The sequence below is a fragment of the Hemitrygon akajei genome, chromosome 29, assembly GCF_048418815.1.
Source record: "Hemitrygon akajei chromosome 29, sHemAka1.3, whole genome shotgun sequence".
Classification (NCBI taxonomy): Eukaryota; Metazoa; Chordata; class Chondrichthyes; order Myliobatiformes; family Dasyatidae; genus Hemitrygon; species Hemitrygon akajei.
This window is the reverse complement of record NC_133152.1, coordinates 50,161,951-50,182,638: the sequence shown is the minus strand read 5'-3', so window position 1 is coordinate 50,182,638 and position 20,688 is coordinate 50,161,951. Positions and strand designations below refer to the sequence as shown.

The following is a 20,688-nucleotide window of genomic DNA, read 5'->3' as shown; positions in this document are numbered from 1 at the left end:
AAGTGCAGGATAGATATGTCCCACAGAAGAAGCTGTTCTCAATGGCAGTGGTAGGCAACCGTGGCTGACAAGGTAAGGGCATAAAAGAAAGAAAAGGACATATAAGGTAACAAAAATGAGTGGGAAATTGGAAGATTGGGAAGCTTTCATTAAAAAGCTATAAGAAGGGAAAAGATGAATTATGAGGGCAAACTAGCCAATAATATAGAGCAGGGTACTAAAAGTTTTATCAGTTATATAAAGAGTGAAAGAGTTGAGAGTTGATATTGGACCACTGGAAAATGATGCTGGTGAGGTAGTAATGGAGAACAAAGAAATGGTAGATGAACTTAATGGGTACTTCGCGTCAGTCTTCACTGTGGAAGACACTGGCATGTGCCAGAGGACAATGAGTATCAGGGAGCAGGAGTGAGTGCTGTTGCTATTACAAAGGAAAAAATACTAGGCAAACTCAAAGGTCTTAAAGTGGATAAGTCACCTGGACCAGATGGACTATATCCCAAAGTTGTGCGAGAGGCTGCTGAAGAGATAATGGATGGATTGATCATGATCTTTCAAGAATCACTTGATTCTGGCATGGTCCCGGAGGACTGGAAGATTGAAAATGTCACTCCAGTCTTTAAGAAGGGAGGAAGGCAAAAGAAAGGAAATTATAGGCCAGTTAGCCTAACCTCAGTGGTTGGAAAAGTGTTGGAGTCTATCTTTAAGGATGTTTCGAGGTACTTGAAGACTAATGATAAAATAAATCAAAGTCAGTACTTTTCTGTAAACCGAAACCTTGCCTGACAAATCTGATAAGACCATAAGAACTTAAGAAATAGGAGCAGGAGTAGACCATCTGGTCTATTGAGCCTGTTCCACAGTTCAATAAGATCATGGCAGATCTGCCTTTTCTCCATAACCCTTAAGTCTCCTACTATGCAAAAATCTATCCAACCTTGTCTGAATTATATTTACTGAGGTCATCTCCACTATGTCATTGGACTGAGAATTCCACAGATTCACCACTCCCTGGGAAAAGCACTTCTTCCTCATCTTCATCCTAAATTTACGCCCCCAAATCTTAAGATTATGTCCCCTAGTTCTAGTCTTACCTATTAGTGGAAACAACTTTACTTCCTCTATCTCATTTATCCCTTTTATAAATTTATATGTTTCTATAAGATCTCCTCTCACCCTTCTGAATTCCAGCAAGTCCAGTCCCAGGTGACTCAATCTCTTCTCATAATCTAACCCCCTCAATTCTGGAATCAACTCCTTTGCACCACCTCCAAAGCCAGTATATCCTTCCTCAAGTAAGGAGACCAGAACTGCATGAAGTACTTCAGATGCAGCCTCACCAATGCCCTATACAGTTGTAGCATAACCCTGCTCTTAAATTCAATCCCTCTAGCAATGAAACCCAACATTCCATTTGCTTTCTTGATAGCCTGTTGCACCTGCAAGCCAACCTTTAGAAATACATGCTTAAGAACTCCCAAGTCCTTCTGCACAGCAGCGTGCTGCAATCTTTTACCATTTAAATAATAATCTGATCTTCCATTTTTCCTTCCAAAGTGGATGACCTTGCATTTATCAACATTGTACTCCATCTGCCAGTCCTTGCGCGGTCACTTAATCTATCTATATCCGTCCACAGATTCTCTGTGTCCTCTGTCCAATTTGCTTTTTCACTCAATTTAATGTCATCAGCAAAATTAGATACACTACATTTGGTTCCCTCTTCCAAATCGTTAATGTATATTGTGAACAATTACGGGCGCAGCACCGACCCCTGCAGCACTCCACTCACCACTGATCGCCAACCAGAGAAACACCCGTGTATCCCAACTCTCTGCTTTCTATTAATTAACCAATCCTCTATCCATGCTAATACATCACCCCCAACTGTATGCATCCTTATCTTATTGATAAGTCTTTTATGTGGTACCTTATTAAACACCTTCTGGAAAATCAAGTAAATTAAATCCATCTGTTCCCCTCTATCCACTGCACTTGTTATATCCTCAAAGAACTCCAGTAAGTTTGCCAAACAGGACCTGCCTTTGCTGAATCCATGCTGCACCTGCATGATGGATCCATTCCTTTCAAGATGCCTAGCCAATTTCTTCTTTAATGATAGCTTCAAGTTTTTTCCCAACTACAGATGTTAAACTAACTGGCCTATCGTTACCTGCCTTTTTGAACAGTGGCATGATATTCGCCGTCTTCCAATCAGCTGGGACCTGCCCAGAGTCCAGAGAATTTTGGTAAATTATCACCAAAGCTTCCACTAAAACCTCTGCTATTTCTTTCAGTATCCTGGGATGCATTCCATCAGGACCAGGATACTTGTCTATCTTTAGCACCCACCGCCCCCAAGTTTTCTCAGCACTACCTCTTTGGTGATGGTTATAGTATCGAGGTCCTCACCACCCATCGCATCCATAACATCTCCATTTGGCATGTTAGACATGTCCTCCACCATGAAGATTGACACAAAATAGTCATTCAAAGCCTCGGCAATTTCCTTATTACCCAATATCAATTCCCTTTTCTCGTCCTCCAAGGGACCTGCATACACTTTGGCTACCTTTTTCTGCTTTATATAACTATACAAACTTTTACAATCCATTTTTATATTTTGTGCTAGTTTATTTTCATAATCTATTTTGCCTTTCTTTATTGTTCACTTAATGGTTCTTTATTACTTTTTAAGGTATTCCCAATACTCTTGGTGAGTTTGTATACACAATCTTTTCATTTAATGCCTTCCTTTATTTCCTTAGTTATCCATAGCTGGCTCTCCCCACCCTTACTTTCCTTTCTTTTAACTGGAATATACTTCTTTCAGGCACTGTGAAAAATCTCTTTGAAAGTCCTCCACTGTTCCTCAACTGTCCCAACATATAGCCTGTGTTCTCAGTCTACACTAACCAAATCCAATGGAGACAGGGAGACCTCTTTGCTGAGCATCTACACTCCAACCTCCACCCCCTCCTTTCACCATTTCCCACCCCCTTGTCCCTCTTTCATGTTATCTCCTTGCCCGCCCATTGTCTCCCTCTGGTGCTCCTCCTCCCTCCCTTTCTTTTTTCTTCCATGGCCTTCTGTCTCTTTCACCAATCAACTTCCTTAGATCTTTGCTTCATCCCTCCCACTCCAAGTTTCACCTGTTGCCTGGTGTTTCTCTCTCCTCTCCCCTACCTTTCAAATCTACTCCTCAGCTTTTCTTCTCCTATCTTGCCAAAAGGTTTTGGCCCAAAATGTCAACTGTACCTATTTTGCCTGGCTGGCCTGCTGAGTTCCTCCAGCATTTTGTGTGTGTTGCTCCGATTTCCAGTATCTGCTGACGTTCTCTTGTTTGCCTCAGATATTTCTTGGTTTATTACCTGTGCCACTGTAATGTTATTATTCGGTGGCCTATGAGAAATTCAGACCAGTGATTTTTTAAAATCTATTCCTAATCTCTATCCAGATGGATTCAACATTCTGCTCCTTGAATTTTATATTGTCTCTCACTATCACCCTGGTCTCATCCTCAATTAAGAGCGCTACCCCACCTCCCTTACCTTCCTGCCTATCATTCCGTATTACCTGATATCCTTGGATATTTTAATTCCAATCCTCTCCACCCTGCAACAACATCTCTGTAATGGCTACTAAATCGTACCCCTTTAAACTGATTTGTGCCACAAATTCACAGACCTTGTTACGAATACGACGGGCATTCAGATAAAGTGCCTTTGCACTCATTGTGCCTTCAAAATCTTTTCTGCCCTCCACCCTTACTTTTCGCTTTTTTAACTTTTGCTTTTACTTTATCTTTATCCATACTTTTCTTTTTTACTTTATCTATATGCTCCAATTTGTTGAACTCACACTGCTGCTATTTAGTTTAGAGCCTTATCCACCACCCTAATTATGTGATTCGCTAGGATCCAGGTCCTCTTGTGGTTCAGGTGGAGCCCATCCCAATGAGACAGCTTCCTCCTTCCCCAATACTGGTGCCACTTTCCCATGAATTCAAACCCACTTCTCCCACTCCAATTCTTGAGCCACGTATTTAACTCTGTAATCATCTTAACCCTGTGCCAATTTGCACGTGGCTCAGGTAGTAATTCAGAGATTACCATCTTTTTGGTTCTACTTTTTTAAGTTAATCCCTAGCTGCTCAAATTCCCTCAGTAGAAACTATTTCCTAGTCCTACCTATGTAATTGATACCCACATGGACCATGACAACTGGATCTTTCCCTTTCCACTGCAAATTCGCTGCAGGTCAGATAAGATGTCCTGAACCTGGGCATCAGGTAGGCCTGCTCTATCCCTGCAACAGAGAGCTTTGTCTATTCCCCTGACTATACTATCCCCAATTACCACTACATTTCTCTTCTCTCCCCGCTTTGAATGGTTCCCTGAACCACAGTACCAAAGTTAGGTTGCTTATCCTTCCTACAACCACATAGGGAGCAAGAATCTCAGACCTGTTGAACAAGCTCAGGGGCTGGGGCTCCTCCAGCACTATCTCTTGGATCCCACTACCTGCCTCACTCGCAGTCACTGACTACAGACTGAATTTGAGGCAGCTAATCTAATGGGTGTGACTACCTCCTGAAACAGAGCGTTCAGGTAACTCTCCCCCTTCCTGTTGTGTCGCAGTACAGTATTTGAAGCTCAGGTTCCAGGTCATCATCTGGTCCTGAGTTCCTCGAACGGCCAACACTTGCTGCAGATGATGTGGTCACCAGGAACAACAATTTGGTCCACCTGCTCCCATATCATGCAGGTACAGCACATCTCCTGATCCTGCATCTTCCTTACTTTATTTAATTAGTTGTAGTTTGGTGACTTTTTTACTCAACCACTACAAAAGCTTTACCTGCTACTCAATTATGCCTCCTCACTGAAGCCTCTTGAGCCAGTGTCGGTAAACTCTGCTCTCTCCACCCGTAAACTATACCATGAAGCAACTCTTAGTTCCGCCTTGTTAGGCCTACAACAATTTTGCCACAATTCTAATAATCAGTTCACTTGTTTGCTTTGAAAAACACGCTAAGCCCCTCTATTACGACTATTGCTAGTGAACTGTTTATGCAAAGGTGAAAAGATCAGCTACCCAAAACAGGGGATAGGCCAGAAAAAAAATTTCCTTTGTAAGGCGACCAAACACAAGTTATATAAGCAGCTGCGTCCAAAATTTAAGATAGAACAAAAGAATGCTACAGGCCAAACCAACCAAACCTCTTTCTCACACTTGCAGTCGCTCACTCTCACGCTCTCCCAAACAGCATGCACAGTCAGCTACATCAGCACCAGCTCAACCCAGAAGTCGTATTAGTTTGGAGAAAGACTGCATTCACTGAGCAACACACACATAATGCCGGAGGAGTTCAGCAGGAAGTAACAAGCAGGGTGGACAAAGGATAGGCAGTGGATATCATTAACTTGGATTTTCAGAAAGCATTGATGAGGTGCCACACATGAGACTGCTTGACATGATAAAATCCTATGCCAATACAGGCAAGATACTGGCATGGATAGAGGAATGGCTGATGGGCAGGAGGCATTGAGTGGGAATAAAGGGGGCCTATTCTAGTTGGCTGCCAGTGACTAGTGGTGCACTCAAGGGTTAGTATTGAGACTGCTACTTTTCATATAGTTTGTCAGTGATTTAGATAATGGAATTGATGACCTTGTGTCAAAGTTAGCAATGATATGAAGATAGGTGGAGGGGTAGGTAGTGCTGAGGAAGCAATGCGTTTGCAACACGCCTTAGACAAATTGGAAGAATGGGCAAAGAAGTGGCAGATGGAATACAGTGCTGGGAAATGTATGATAATGCATTTTGGTAAAAGGAAAAATAGTGCAGATGATTAGAAAATTCAAACATCCAAGATGCAGAGACTTCGTGCAAGACTCCCAGATGGTCAATTTACAGGTTGAGTTTGTGCTAAAGAAGGCAAATGTAATGTTGCCATTTATTTCAAGAAGAATAGAATATTAAAGCAAGGAGATAATGCTGAAGCTTTATAAGACACTAGTGTTGCTTGTCCTAGTTTAGAGAAATTTTGGAGAGAAGTTTTTTCATCTTTATCCCATGTTCTTAATTGCCACTTAGAACCTAATCCTCTGATTGCCCTGTATGGTACCTTGGGTGAGGCAGATATGCATTTGAGTCCAACTAAACGCCGAACATTATCTTTTGCCTCTTTTTTGGCTAGAGGCTTGGTTCTCCTTAAGTGGAGAGATGTTGCCCCACCCACTTATGCTCAATGGCTTAATGATATTATGTCCTGTTTAGATCTCAAAAAAATTCATTACTCACCTCTCAACTCAGACATAAAATTTCAAAAGGTGTGAGGACCTTTTTTGATTATTTTCAAAACTCCTCTTCAGATTAAGCTTATTCTTTTTAATCCCTTACTTTCAACTTTTGTTCCCTCTGGAAGTTTTATGGTTTCTTTTTGATGGAAATTATATTATAGTTTTCATAGTAGGCATCAATATTCTTTTTTTTAGCTATATTTACAGTTTTGGGGGTTTGAATGCTCTCTTTATTTTTTTCATATTGTAATGGGTGGCCTGGAGTTTCTTAGTGGGAGGGAGGGGAGGATACTAACTTTATATGATTTTATTCTTGGTGCTGTTTCCTTATTGTTATGAATTATACTTTTGATATGTTTATTTTGCACTGTATTCTCATTTTGCTGTTGGGTCTTTTTTTCTTTGTAGTTGGTTTGTAGAAATGCATAAAAAAATCAATAAAAAAATAAGACACTAGTCAGGCCATGCTTGAGCCCTGTATCTCAGAAAGGATGTGTTGTCATTGGAGAGAGTCCAGAGGAGGTTCACGAGGATGATTCCAGGAATGAAGGGGTTAACATAGGAGGAATGTTTGGCTGCTTTGGAATTTAGAAGAATGCGTGGGGATCTTATTGAAACCTACTTAATGTTGAAAGGACTAGATAAGGTGGATGTGGAGAGCATGTTACCTCTGGTGGGTATATCCAGAACTAGAGGGCACAGCTTCAAAGCTGAGGGGACGACCGTTTAGCAGAGAGGTAAGGAGGATTTTTTTTAACCTGAGAGTAGTGAATCTGTGGAATGCTCTGCCACAGACTGCAGTGGAGGCCAAATTTGTGGGTATATTTAAAGTGGAAGTTGATAGTTTCCTGTTTGGTCAGGGGATCAAAGGATATGGCAAGAAGACAGGTGTATGGGGTTGAGTTGAATTGGGATCAGCCATGATAGAATGGCGGAGTAGACTTGACGGGCTGAATGGCCTAAATTCTGCTCCTGTGTCTTATGGTTGTATGGATTTCCAGCATTTGTAGATGCTGCCTGACCTGCTGAGTTGTTCTCTATCTTCTGGACTCTTCACACACAGGTGTCTAAAGTTTATAGAGAATGGTGCAAAAAACAAAAAAAAAATTCAGTGAGTGACAGTTCTGTGAGCAAAAATACCTTGAGAGAGGTCAGAAGAGAGTGGCCAGACTGGTTCAAGCTGACAGGAAGGCAACAATAACTCAAATAACCACACTTCGCAACAGTGGTGTGCAGAAGAGCATCTTGAATGCACAACTCATCTAACCTTAAAGTGATGGTCTATAGCAGCAGAAGGCCATGAACATGCACTCAGTAACTACGTTATTAGATACAAGAGGTATCTAAAGTGGCCATTGAGTGTATATTAGAAGAATAAATTTTTGCATGAAAAATGTTGTTTACTGAATACTAATAATTTAAAACCATTGTTTCCTTTAGTTAAACTTGAAAACTTTGTGTTAAAAAGTAGAGGTTGATAGGTTTTTGATTAGTATGAGTGTTTAAGAGTAGCAGGTGTAGTAAGAGTGTTACTCTTACTAAGTTACTTAGTAAGAGTGTTTCTCTTACTAAGTTACTTAGTAAGAGTGTTTAAGAGAGTGTCTGACACTCTCAAAACGGACGGGTTACACCTGAACCCGAAGGGGACCAATATCCTGGAGGGAGGGTTTAATAGAGCTGTTAGGGAGGGTTTAAACTAATTTGGCAGGGGGATGGGAACCGGAATGATAGAGTGGAAGAAGGTGAAAACAGGAATAAATCTAAGATAGTGATCAGTAAAGATGTCAGGGAGGACAGAAGGTGATGGGGCAATTTTGCAGCCATTAGGATGAGTTGCAGTGCAATAAAGTTACAGTGCAATCAAAGAAAAAAGTAACAAATACTGGACTTAAGGTGTTATACTTAAATGCACGCAACATAAGGAATAAAGTGGATGATCTTGTTGTACAGCTACAGATTGGCAGGTATGATATTGTGGCCGTCACTGAGACGTGGCTAAAGGATGCATATCTTTGGGAGCTGAACGTCCAAGGATACACGGTGTATCGGAAGAATAGGCAGGTAGACAGAAGGGGTGGTGTGGCTTTATTGGTAAGAAATGACATTAAATCGTTAGAAAGAGGTGACATAGGATCGGAAGGTGCAGAATCTTTATGGGTTGAGCTAAGAAATCGCAGGGGTTAAAAGGACTCTGATGGCAGTTATATACAGGCCTCCTAACAGCTACAGTCATGTGGACTACAAATTACACCAGGAAATAGAAAAGACTTGCCAGAAGAGCAGTGTTATGATAATTGTGGGGGATTTTAACATGCGAGTGGATTGGGAAAATCAGGTCGGCACTGGATCTCAAGAGAGAGAATTTGTAGAAGAATGTCTACGAGATGGCTTTGTAGAACAGCTTGTTCTTGAGCCCACTAGGGGATTGGCTGTACTGGATTGGGTATTGTGTAATGAACCAGAGGTGATTAGAGAGATTGAGGTGAAGGAAACCTTAGGAGACAGTGATCATAACATGATTGAGTTCACTGTGAAATTTGAGAAAGAGGAGCCAAAATCTGATGTGTCGGTATTTCAGTGGAGTAAAGGAAATTACAATGGCATGAGAGAGGAACTGGCCAAAGTTGACTGGAAAGGGAAACTAGCGGGAAGGACGGCAGAGCAGCAGTGGCCAGAGTTTATGCGAGAAGTGAGGAAGGTGCAAGACAGATATATTCCAAAAAAGAAGAAATTTTTGAATGAAAAAAGGATGTAACCGTGGCTGACAAGAGAAGTCAAAGCCAAAGTTAAAGCAAAGGAGAGGGCATACAGGTATCCCCCCGCTTTACGAAAGTTCACTTTACGCCACTTTGCTTTTACGAAAGACCTACATTAGTACCTGTTTTCACTAACCGAAAGAAATCCGAAGAGGATTTTCACTTTTACGAAAAAAGGCGAAAAGCGAAAATGGCGTTCTGCGTTTGTTTTGCAGCGAGCCGTTATAGAGGCAGCGCACACCCCGAGCAGCAAGAGTGGCAAAAAGTGAAAATGGCATTCAGTGTTTGTTTTGCAGCGAGCCGTTATAGAGGCAGCGTGCACCCCAAGCAGTGAGATTGGCATCGCCAAGCTTCTTCCCCAGGAACTACACTCAGCATCAAGCCGCCATAGCTTTGAACTAAGTGAGATTTTTGCTACGATTGACAGTGCTGCAATGATTGCAGAAAAGTATGACTTTAATTTTGAAAGGGCATGTAGGGTTTGCAGGATGTTTTGAGTGCTTACAAAGAACTGTGTGATAGAAAAATGCATGGACCTTCCAGTGTGCTCGCTATTTTCCCAATTCTGATAAGTGAAACTACACTATACATACATTATTTCTACTTTATATAGGCTGTGTATTTATCATATCATTCCTGCTTTTACCATATGTTAGTGTTATTTTAGGTTTTGTGTGTTATTTGGTATGATTTAGTAGGTTACTTTTTGGGTCTGGGAACATTTTTAAAAATGTTTTTAAAATTAAAAAAAATTTTCCCATATAAATTAATGGTAATTGCTTTTTCGCTTTATGCTATTTCTGCTTACGAAAGGTTTCATAGGAACACTCTACTTTTGGATAGTGGGGGAAACCTGTACAAGGAAGCAAAAATTAGTGGGAAGACAGAGGATTGGGAAGTTTTTAAAATCATACAAAAGGAAACTAAGAAGGTTATTAAGAGGGAAAAGATGAACTATGAAAGGAAGCTAGCAAATATTATCAAAGAGGTTAACCACATAACAATTACAGCATGAAAACAGGCCATCTCGGCCCTTCTAGTCCGTGCCCCATCTTGACCCTTCTAGTCCGTTTTAGGATACTAAAAGCTTTTTCAAGTACATAAAGAGTAAAAGACAGGTGAGGGTAGATATAGGACCGATAGAAAATGATGCTGGAGAAATTGTAATGGTAGATAAGGAGATGGTGGAGGAACTGAACAAGTATTTTGCATCAGTCTTCACTGAGGAAGACATCAGCAGTATACCGGCCACTCAAGGGTGTCAGGGAAGAGAAGTGTGCGCAGTCACAATTACGACAGAGAAAGTACTCAGGAAGCTGAATAGTCTAAGGGTAGATAAATCTCCCAAACCAGATGGAATGCACCCTCGTGTTCTGAAGGAAGTAGCTGTGGAGATTGTGGAGGCATTAGCAATGATCTTTCAAAAGTCAATAGATTCTGGCAAGGTTCTGGAGGACTGGAAGATTGCAAATGTCACTCCGCTATTTAAGAAGGGTGCAAGGAAGCAAAAAGGAAATTAGAGACACGTTAGCTTGACATCGGTGGTTGGGAAGTTGTTGGAGTCGATTGTCAAGGATGAAGTTATGGAGTACCTGGAGGCATATGACAAAATAGGCAGAACTCAGCATGGTTTGCTTAAAGGAAAATCCTGCCTGACAAACCTATTGCAATTTTTTGAGGAAATTACAAGTAGGCTAGACAAGGGAGATGCAGTGGATGTTGTGTATTTGGATTTTCAGAAGGCCTTTGACAAAGTGCCGCACATGAGGCTGCTAAACAAGATAAGAGCCCATGGAATTACAGGTGTTACGTACCCATGACACGTGACAGTGGTGTACTTGTCACGTGACTGGTGTTGAAGCTATACTGGACTTGAGGTAATGGTCTGGTGATGGTGGAGTGACGTCATTTTCCCGCCAGTAGAGGTCATGTGACAGGTTTTTTTTTACAGGGTATAAAAGGAGGACCCCTCCCTGTGAGGAGGGGCAGTTCGTGGCCGGATTTGCCATGTTGACTTCATGCCACTGCGTGATTTAATGTTATGACGCAGTTTAGTTGAAGATGAAGTTTTATCTAATGCCTAAAGTTTAAAAGGTCATTGCCAGCAGTTTCTTTATAATACTGCTAGTTGAGAATTAGTGGAGAGTGAAGATTGGAGTTCGGGAGTTAAAAGATCGAGGAAAGTCGATTTCGACGGTGAAACAGGTTCAACCTTGTCTGATCCTCATTCGGAAGGAATTCGTTGACTGTGCCCGTGTTAATCCCTGTGAATAGCAGAAAGGATTGGGAACAGTTTTGTAAAGGAAAGGTCAGTGCCTTTAAGCCGTTTCATTTCACCTTCGTAAATTCTTCGTGGGAAAAGTTCGATTTGGAACCCCGACGAGACGACGGGAAAGAGAATTTAAATCATCTTAAAAATCTCTCCCTTAAATGGACTGTAAGCATTTTGAACTTTTGCAATACTACTTTGAAGAACTGTTTTTGCAACATCGCTTTAAGAACTGTTTAAGCTGCTGCACAGCAGCTGATTTCCGGTTACGTTAGTGATTTGTTTACTTTTGGGGGGTTTGTTTTCAGTGTTTAATAAACGTGTTATTTGTTATAAAAACCCCTACCTCACTCATATATTTATTGTTGCTTGAATCCGTAACACGGGAAAGTTACATACGTGGATAGAGCGTTGGCTGATTGGCAAGAAATAGATAGTGGAAATAAAGGGATCCCATTCTGGTTGGCTGCCGGTTACCAGTGGTGTTCCACAGGGGTCCGTGTTGGGGCCGGTTTTTACGTTGTATATCAACAATTTGGATTATGGCTTTGTGGCTAAGTTTGCTGATGATACAAAGATAGGTGGAGGGGCCGGTAGTGCTGAGGAAACAGAGAGTCTGCAGAGAGACTTGGATAGATTGGGAGAATGGGCAAAGAAGTGGCAAATGAAATACAATGTTGGAAAGTGTATGTATGGTCATGCACTTTGGTAGAAGAAATAAACGAGCAGACTATTATTTAAATGGGGAGCGAATTCAAAGTTCTGAGATGCAATGGGACTTGGGAGTCCTCATGCAGAATACCCTTAAGGTTAACCTCCAGGTTGAGTCGGTGGTGAAGAAGGTGAATGCAATGTTGGCATTCATTTCTGAGGAATAGAGTATAGGAGCTGGGATGTGATATTGAGGCTCTATAAGGCACTGGTAAGACCTCACTTGGAGTACTGTGTGCAGTTCTGGGCTCCATATTTAAGAAAGGATGTGCTGCTGTTGGAGAGGGTTCAGAGAAGATTCACTATAATGATTCCAGGAGCGTTTGACCGCTCTTGGACTATACTCCTTGGAGTTTAGAAGAATAAGGGGAGACCTCATAGAAACATTTTGAATGTTGAAAGGCATGGACAGAGTGGATGTGGCAAAGTTGTTTTCCATGGTGGGGGAGCCTAGTACGAGAGTGCATGACTTAAGGATTGAAGGGCGCCCATTCAGAACAGAGATGCAAAGTTTTTTTTTTTAGCCAGAGGGTGGTGAAACTGTGGAATTTGTTGCCATGGGTGGCAGTGGAGGCCAAGTCACACAGTGTATTTAAGGCAGAGATTGATAGGTATCTGAGTAACCAGAGCATCAAAGGTTATGGTGAGAAGGCAGGGGAGTGGGACTAAATGGGAGAATGGATCAGCTCATGATAAAATGGCGGAGCAGACTCGATGGGCCGAATGGCCAACTTCTGCTCCTTTGTCTTATGGTCTAAGAGTGATTAGTAAGATTAGTAAAATGGGGTTGAGAGGGATAATAAGTCAACCATGATAGAATGGAGGAGCAGACTCGATGAGCCAAATGGCCTAATTCTGCTCCTATGACTTGTGCTCTTATAATTAAAAGCAATCTTGGTGCCCAAAAGACTAAGCATTAAAACTCTTATAGACTAATAACAACAGGAAAGTTTAGTGATATAATAGAATATATCAGAATAAAATTGGGCCTAGGCCTGAAACATGGACTCTTTATTCTTCTTTATTCATTGATATGCCTGACCTGCTGTTCCTCCAGCATTTTGTGTGTGTTGCTCGAGATTTCCAGCATCTGCAGAATCTTGTGTTAATAGTATAAGCGAATTTCATGAAATATTTGATGTTCTGTAGGCTGTATCCTTACTCTGTGCATTGGTTCATTGGTGTGTTTGCTAATTTTAGAGACAAATTAAAAGAATGTCGGGGGAGATTGGAAACTTTAATGGAACAAAGAAACAAAGTGGAAGAAGATATTCAAGAGCAAGAAATGGTCAACAATATGTAAGCAATATGTCTGAGATTTACTTCATAATTTCACAACTGTAGAAATAATTTCTCTAACATCTTGTTTGGTGGATATCTTAGTGAATTAAATCATGAAGGGGATGGATAAAGTGAACACACTCAATCTCTTTCCCAGGGTTTGGGAATCAAATACTAGAAGACATAGGTTTAAGATAAGAGAAGAGGGCATTAGCAGCGGACCAATTGATTCACAGAGAGAGAGAGAGAGAGAGAGAGAGAGAGAGCTTTGCACTGGTCGAGGAGAATCATTTAAAAAATAAGCATTGTGCAAGGCTCACCACATTAGTGGCAGACCAATCAATTCGCAGAGAGAGAGAGCTTCCCACAGGTCAAGAGAAGAGTTTAAAAGAGGAACATTTCGCGGGGTTCGGTGTATTAGTAGCAAACCAATTGATTTGTGATTCATTAGCGGGAGCAAATAAAAGTAAAGCAGGGTCAAGGCAGAGCAGCCATTGTGTGATTGGACCAGTGTAGGAGTGGGAACTTGAGGCTTTGGCTCAAGAGGCTTCAACAGGGAGGCACAGGTAAGTAGCAGTTATGGCTGTTGTAGTGGTTGAATAAAAGGTCTCTAAATTACAGCTAATTAAATAAAGTAGGGATGATGCAGGATCAGGTGAAGTGCTGTAACTGCATGGTGTGGGAGCTAGTGGACCCCATTATGGTTTCTGGTGACCACATCTGCAGCAGGTGTTGGCTGCTCGAGGAATTCAGGCTCAAAGTTGATAACCTGGAATATGAGCTTCAAACACTGTGGCACATCAGGGAGGGGGAGAGTTACCTGGATTCTCTGCTTTAGGAGGTAGCCACACCTATTAGATTAGCTGTCTCAAATCGGTCTGTAGTCAGGAACAAGAGGATGTGACTGCAAGTGAAATGGGTAGTGGGATCTGATAGACAGTACTGGAAGAGCCTCAGCCCTTGAGCTTGTCCAACAGGTCTGAGATTCTTGCTCCCTGTGTGGATGAGAGTGGGGGCTGTAGGAAGGATGAGCAACCTAACTGTGACACTGTAGTTCAGGGAGCCATTCAAGAGGGGAGAAAGAAAAGAAATGTAGTGGTAATTGGGGATAGTATAGTCAGGGGAATAGACAGAGTTCTCTGTCGTGAGGATACAGCGTCCCAAAGGCTGTGTTGCCTGCCTAGTGCCTGGGTTCGGAAGATCTTATCTGACCTGCAGAGGAATTTGCAGCGGGAAGGAAAAGATCCAATTGTCGTGGTCCACGTGGGTACCAACGACATAAGTAGAATGAGGACAGAGGTTCTGCTGAGGGAAATTGAGCATCTAGGGACTAAATTACAAAGCAGAACAAAAAAGATGGTAATCTCTGGATTACTACCTGAGCCACATGCAAATTGGCATAGGGTCAAGAAGATTAGAGAGTTAAATCTGTGGCTGAAGAATTGGTATGGGAGAAGTGGGTTTGAATTCATGGGAAATTGCCACCAGTATTGGGGAAAAAAGGAGCTGTACCAGTGGGATGGTCTTCACCGGAACCATGATGGGACCTGGATCCTAACGAATCGCATAAATAGGGCTGTGGATAGGGCTTTAACTCAATCATGGAGGGTGGGGTACAACAGATTGGAGAAATATGGATAAGGTAAAAGAGAAAAGTGTGGATAAAGATAAAGAGAAAGCAAAAGATAAAGAAAGTAAGGGTGGAGTAAAGAAAGTCAAGTGCAAGAGGGAAAAGGATTACAAGATTTTAAAAGCACAATGATTGTAAGGGCACTCTATCTGAATGGCCATGGTGTTCGAAATATGGTCAGTGAGCTTGTGGCACAAATCAGTACAAAGGAGTTTGATTTAGTGGTCATTACAGAAATGTGGTCACAGTGTGGAGAGGAGTGGGAATTAAATATCCAAGGATATCAGGTAATATGGGAGGACAGGCAGAAAGGTAAGGGTGGTGGGGTAGCGTTCTTAACGTTACAGAGGCACAGGCAATAAACAGAGAAATATCTGAGGCATGTAAGAATGGAACAGCAATTATCATGGGGGATTTTAACTTGCACATAGATTGGTGAATCAAGTTGGTCAAAGCAGTCTTGAGGAGGACTTCACAGAATGCATCTGTGATGACTTTGTTGAACAGCATATTACTGAACCTACAAGGGAGCGCGCTATCTTAGATCTGGTCCTGTGCAATGAGACAAGTAAAATTAGTGATCTTGTGGTTAGGGATCCTCTTGGAAAGAGTGATCACACTATGACTGAGTTTCTCATACAAAGGGAAGGTGTCATAGTTTGATAGAAAACCAGTGTATTATGCCTAAACAAAAGAGACTACAATAGGACAAGGGAGGATTTGGTTAGTGTAGACTGGGAATACAAGCTATGTGGTAGGACAGTTGAGGAACAGTGGAAGACTTTCGAAGAGATTTTTCACGGTGCTCAACAGAAGTATATTCCAGTTAAAAGCAAGGACAGTAAGGGTGGGGAGAGCTAGCCTTGGACAACTAAGGAAATAAGGGAAGGCATCAAAATATAAGCTCATGCACATAAATTCACCAAGTGTAGTGGGAAACTGGAAGATTGGGAGGACTTTAAAAAGCAACAGAAAACCACTAAGTGAGCAATAAAGAAAGGGAAGATAGATTTTTTATGAAAATAAACTAGCAAAATTATTAAAATGGATAGTAAAAGTTTTTATAATTATATAAAGTGGAAAAGGTTAGCTAAAGTGAACATAGGTCCCTTGGAGGACGAGAAGGGGGAATTGATATTGGGTAATGAGGAAATGGCAGAGGCTTTGAATGACTGTTTTGTGTTGGTCTTCACAGTGGAGGACATGTCTAACATGCCAAAAGAGAGATGTTATGGATGCAATGGGAGGTGAGGACCTTGATACAATAGCTATCACTAAAAAGGTGGTGCTGAGCAAACTTGTGGGCCTGAAGGTAAATAAATCTCCTGGTCCTGATGGAATGCACCCCAGGGTACCAAAAGAACTGGCAGAAGGTGATAATTTACCAAAATTCTCTGGACTCTGGGCAGTTCCCAGCGGATTGGAAGATGGCAAATGTCATGCCACTGTTCAAAAAGAAAATGTAGGCAAAAGGCAGGTAGCTGTAGGCCAGTTAGTTTAATATCTGTAGTTGGGAAAATGCTTGAAGCTATCATTAAAGAAGAAATTGTGAGGCATCTGGAAAACAATGGATCCATCAGACAGATTCAGTAAAGGCAGGTCTTGTTTGACAAACTTACTGAAGTTTTATTGAGGATATAACAACCGCAGTGGATAGAGGGGAACAGATGGATGTTATTTACTTGGATTTCCAGAGGGCATACAATAAGGTGCAGCATAAAAGACTTATCCATAAGATAAAAAAGCATAGAAACATAGAAAAACTACAGCACCATACAGGCCCTTCAGCCCACAATGCTGTGCTAAACATGTACTTACTTTACAAATTTCCTGGGGTTACCCATAGCCCTCTATTTTTCTAAGCTCTATATACCTATCCAGGAGTCTCTTAAAAGACCCTACCGTATCCGCCTCCACCACCGTTGCTGGCAGCCCATTCCATGCACTCACCACTCTCTGCGTAAAAAAACTTACCCCTGACGTCTCCTCTGTATCTTCTTCCAAGCACCTTAAAACTGTGCCCTCTCGTATTAGCGTAGTGTTAGTGTAGGGATGCATAGATTTGGGCTGATGTATTTGCATGGATAGAGGATTGGTTAACTAATAGAAAGCAGAGAGTTGGGATACATGGGTGTTTTCTCTGATTGGCAATCAGTAGTGAGTGGTATGCCGTATGCAGTCTCTCTCTCTCTCTCTCTCTCTCTCCCTCTCCCACACACACATATACACCCCCCCCCCACCACCACCACCACCATCTACACTTTATCCTTCCTTCTTTGTCCATTATATCCTTTAAAAAAACCTGTATCCCTTAAGGAAGCTAAAAGTACCCTGACCTGTGCTCTCTCACTCATGCCCAGTAACTCTTAATGTGAATTCCTTTACCTTACCCCCAATTCCCTTAGATTAATTCTCATCATCTCTCTCTGTATCCCATACTTCCTGCAACTCAGAATTGCATGTTCTACTAACTCCTCTTCCTAACATTCCTCACACAAACCTGTCTGGTGTTTCCCTATCATTTTCAATGTTTTGTTTAGTGCACAGTGCCCCAGACTTAACCTAGTCCACACAGTTTCCTCTCTTCTGTATCCACTGCCTACTCTAGTACCTGTAACACTGTTTTGTATTTGGAACTGAGCCTGCAACTGTTCACGATTTACATTAACAATCTGGAAGAAGGGTAGTGTATCTAAGATTGCTGATGGCACTAAAAAGCAAATTGTGCAGAGGATATGGAGAGTCTGTGGAGAGATATACATAGATTAAGTAAATAAGCAAGTGTCTGGCAGATGGAGTACAATGTTGGTAAATGCAAGGTCATCCACTTTGGAAGAAAAAATGGAAGCTCAGATTATTATTTAAATGGTAAAAGATTGCAGTGTGCTGCTATGCAGAAGGACTGGAGAGTGCTTGTACATGAATTGCATGTCATGGTCCTTGTCTGTGAAGTCTGCATTCTGGTTCACGGTTCGGTCCATCTTTCCTTATTCCAGGTTTTCTGGTTTTCCCTTGTTCTGTTGGGTGCTGTAATTGAGGCACCTGATTCTCATTTTGGGCTGGCTACATAAATAGCTCCTGGGTTCAGCTTCATTTGCTGGACTGTTCCCTTCACCTTCCTCCTGAAGCCTAAGCCTCCATCACTGTCAAGTTCTACTGCCAGAGCAAGGCTGGAGTCTAGTTGTTTGCAACTGTCTCGGTATCCACGCCTTCGCTAGGTAGGTCTGGCTGTTTGCCGCTACCTTGTGTTAGGAACTGTCTTACTGTGTTCTGTGTACGAATTCTGGCCCTGTGTCCTGCTCCCTAGGAGGGGTCCTGACTCTGTGTAGAGCTCCAGCCCCAAGTCCTCTTGCTAAGGGGGAGTCCCGGCTCTGTCTTCCATGTCCCTGTGTTCCTGTCTCTCTCGGGACCAAGACTCCGTGGTCCTGTCTCTCTCGGGACCAAGGCTCCGTGGTCAGGTGTCCCAAGATTGAATCAAGGCTTCGGGTTCTTGTCCTGTCCATGTGCCTCGTCCTGTGCAGAAGTTCTATGTCTAGTCCTGCAGCCCAGTCTTGAAGAACCCAAGCCATGTCCAGTCCTGTAGCCACGTCATGTCCTCACTTAGTTCTGGGGTCCGAGCTCTAGTCAACACCCAGGTTCTGGGTCCTTGTAGTCTCTGGCTCAGAGTCCAAGCCCAGGTTGCTAGTTCCCAGTTCCTTGTTCTGGTCCCACTTTCCTAGCCAAAGTCCTAGCCCAAGTCTGTGTTCCTGTCCCAGCTCCTAGTCTGTGTCCTGTCCTGTCCCGTCCTTAACTCTAGTCCAGTCCAGTTCTTAGTACTTAAGTGTCTGTGTCTTGCATTTGGGTCCGCTTCCAGCGCCCCCATATGATATTGCAAAAGGTTGGTTTGAAGGTGCAGCAGGCTATCAATAAAGCAAATGGAATGTTGGGTTTCATTGCTAGAGGGATTGAATTTAAGAGAAGGGAGGTTATGCTGTAACTGTGCTAGATACTGATGAGGCCACACTTGGATAACTGTGTGCATTTCTGGTTGCCTAATTTGAGGAAGGATATACTGGCTTTGGAAGAGGTACAGAGGAGGTTCATTAGATTGATTCCATAGATGAGGGAGAGGGTTAGACTATGAGGAAAGGTTGAGTCGCCTGGGACTGTACTAACTGGAATTCAGAAGAATGAGAGGAGATCTTATAGAAATATATAAAATTATGAAAGGGATAGATAAGGTAGAGGCAGGCAAGTTGTTTCCACTGATAGGTGAGACTAGAGTTAGGGGACATTGCCTCAAGATTCGGGGGAGTAGATTTAGGATGAAGATGAGGAGGAACTGCTTTTCCCACAGGGTGGTGAATCTGTGGAATTCTCTGCCCAGTTGGAGCTGTGAAGGCTACCTCAGCAAAAATATTTAAGACAAGGTTGGTTAGATATTTGCATAGCAGGGGAATTAAAGGTTGTAGAGAAAGGGAGGTAGGTGGAGCTGAGTCCATGACCAGATCAGCCAAGATCTTACTGAATGGCGGAGCAGGCATGGTGGGCCAGATGGCCTAACCCTCCTCCTATTTCTTATGTTCTTATGACTTAATAGGAATTTGTGGGGTGGGTTTTTTCACAAAGGGTAGTATCTACTACATATTGGAGTTTCTGCAGATCATGGATATCTTGAGGAATATACACAAAATACTGGAGGAGCTTGGCAGGTCAGACAATATCTATGGAGAAGAATAAGCAGTCAACATTCTTGACCTGAAACATCATCAGTTCATTCCTTTCCATAGATGCTGCCCAACCTGCTGACTTCTCCAGGCTTACTGACTCATAGTGCCAGGGACCTCAGTTCAGTCTTGACCTTGAGTGCTTTCTGTGTGAATTTTGCACATTTTCCCAGTGACTATGTGAGATTCTTCCAGGCACTTTAGTTATGGAACATAGAATAGTACAGCACAGGAACAGGCCCTTAAACCCAAGATGTTGTGTCAAACCAAAATAAATGAATAATCAAATAGACAGATAAACTAATCCCTAATGCCTACACAAAGTCCATATCCTTCTATTTTTCTGATATTCATCTGCCTATCTAAACATCGCTTAAAAGCACCTATTGGCCTCTACCACCACCACAAGCAGCACATTCCAGGCACCCACAACTCATTGTGTGGAAAAAAAACTTGTCTCTCTCATCCCTTTTGAAATTACCCTACATCCCAAAGACATGCAACTTGGTAGGTTAATCAGTTCCTCGAAGTTTTCCCCAGTATGTAGGTGCATGGTAGAATCTAAAGAGAGAATAGCTTTATTTATCACATGTACATCAAAACATCAAAAAATGCAATGAAATGCATTGTTTTGTGTCATTGACCAATACAGTCCAAAGATGCACTATGGGCAGCCCACAAATGTTGCCATGCTTCCAGCGCCAACATATCAAGCCACAGCACAGGATCAGAAAAAGCTGCAGAAAATTGTAAACTCAGCCAATTCTATCATGGCACTAGCCTCCCCAGCATCAAGGACAGCTTCAAAAAGTGATGCCTCAAGAAGGACCTCATTATTGACCTCCATCACCCAGGACATGCCCTTTTCTCATTGCTGCCATCAAGGAGGAGTTTCAGAAGCCTTAAGAACAGCTTCTTCCCTTCTGCCATCAGATTTCTGAATAGACAATGAACCCATGAACACTACTGCACTACTTTTTTTGCTCTCCTTTGCATTACTTACATAATTTACTTTAATTTTATATATATA

General features: G+C 42.2%; 1 protein-coding gene across 8 annotated transcripts in view; it reads left to right on the top strand.

Moving 5' to 3' along the window:
- cfap74 (cilia and flagella associated protein 74) overlaps positions 1 to 20,688 on the top strand; it is a 461,786-nt gene that overhangs the window by 95,845 nt on the left and 345,253 nt on the right. For all 8 annotated transcript variants that reach the window (XR_012096720.1, XR_012096719.1, XM_073032445.1 and 5 more), the window contains one exon: positions 13,242 to 13,340. Coding sequence is in view for 6 of the 8 variants with exons in the window: in XM_073032445.1 (XP_072888546.1) it covers positions 13,242 to 13,340 (99 nt within the window). In the remaining 2 variants the exon portion in view is untranslated. The remainder of the gene's footprint in view (positions 1 to 13,241; positions 13,341 to 20,688) is intronic.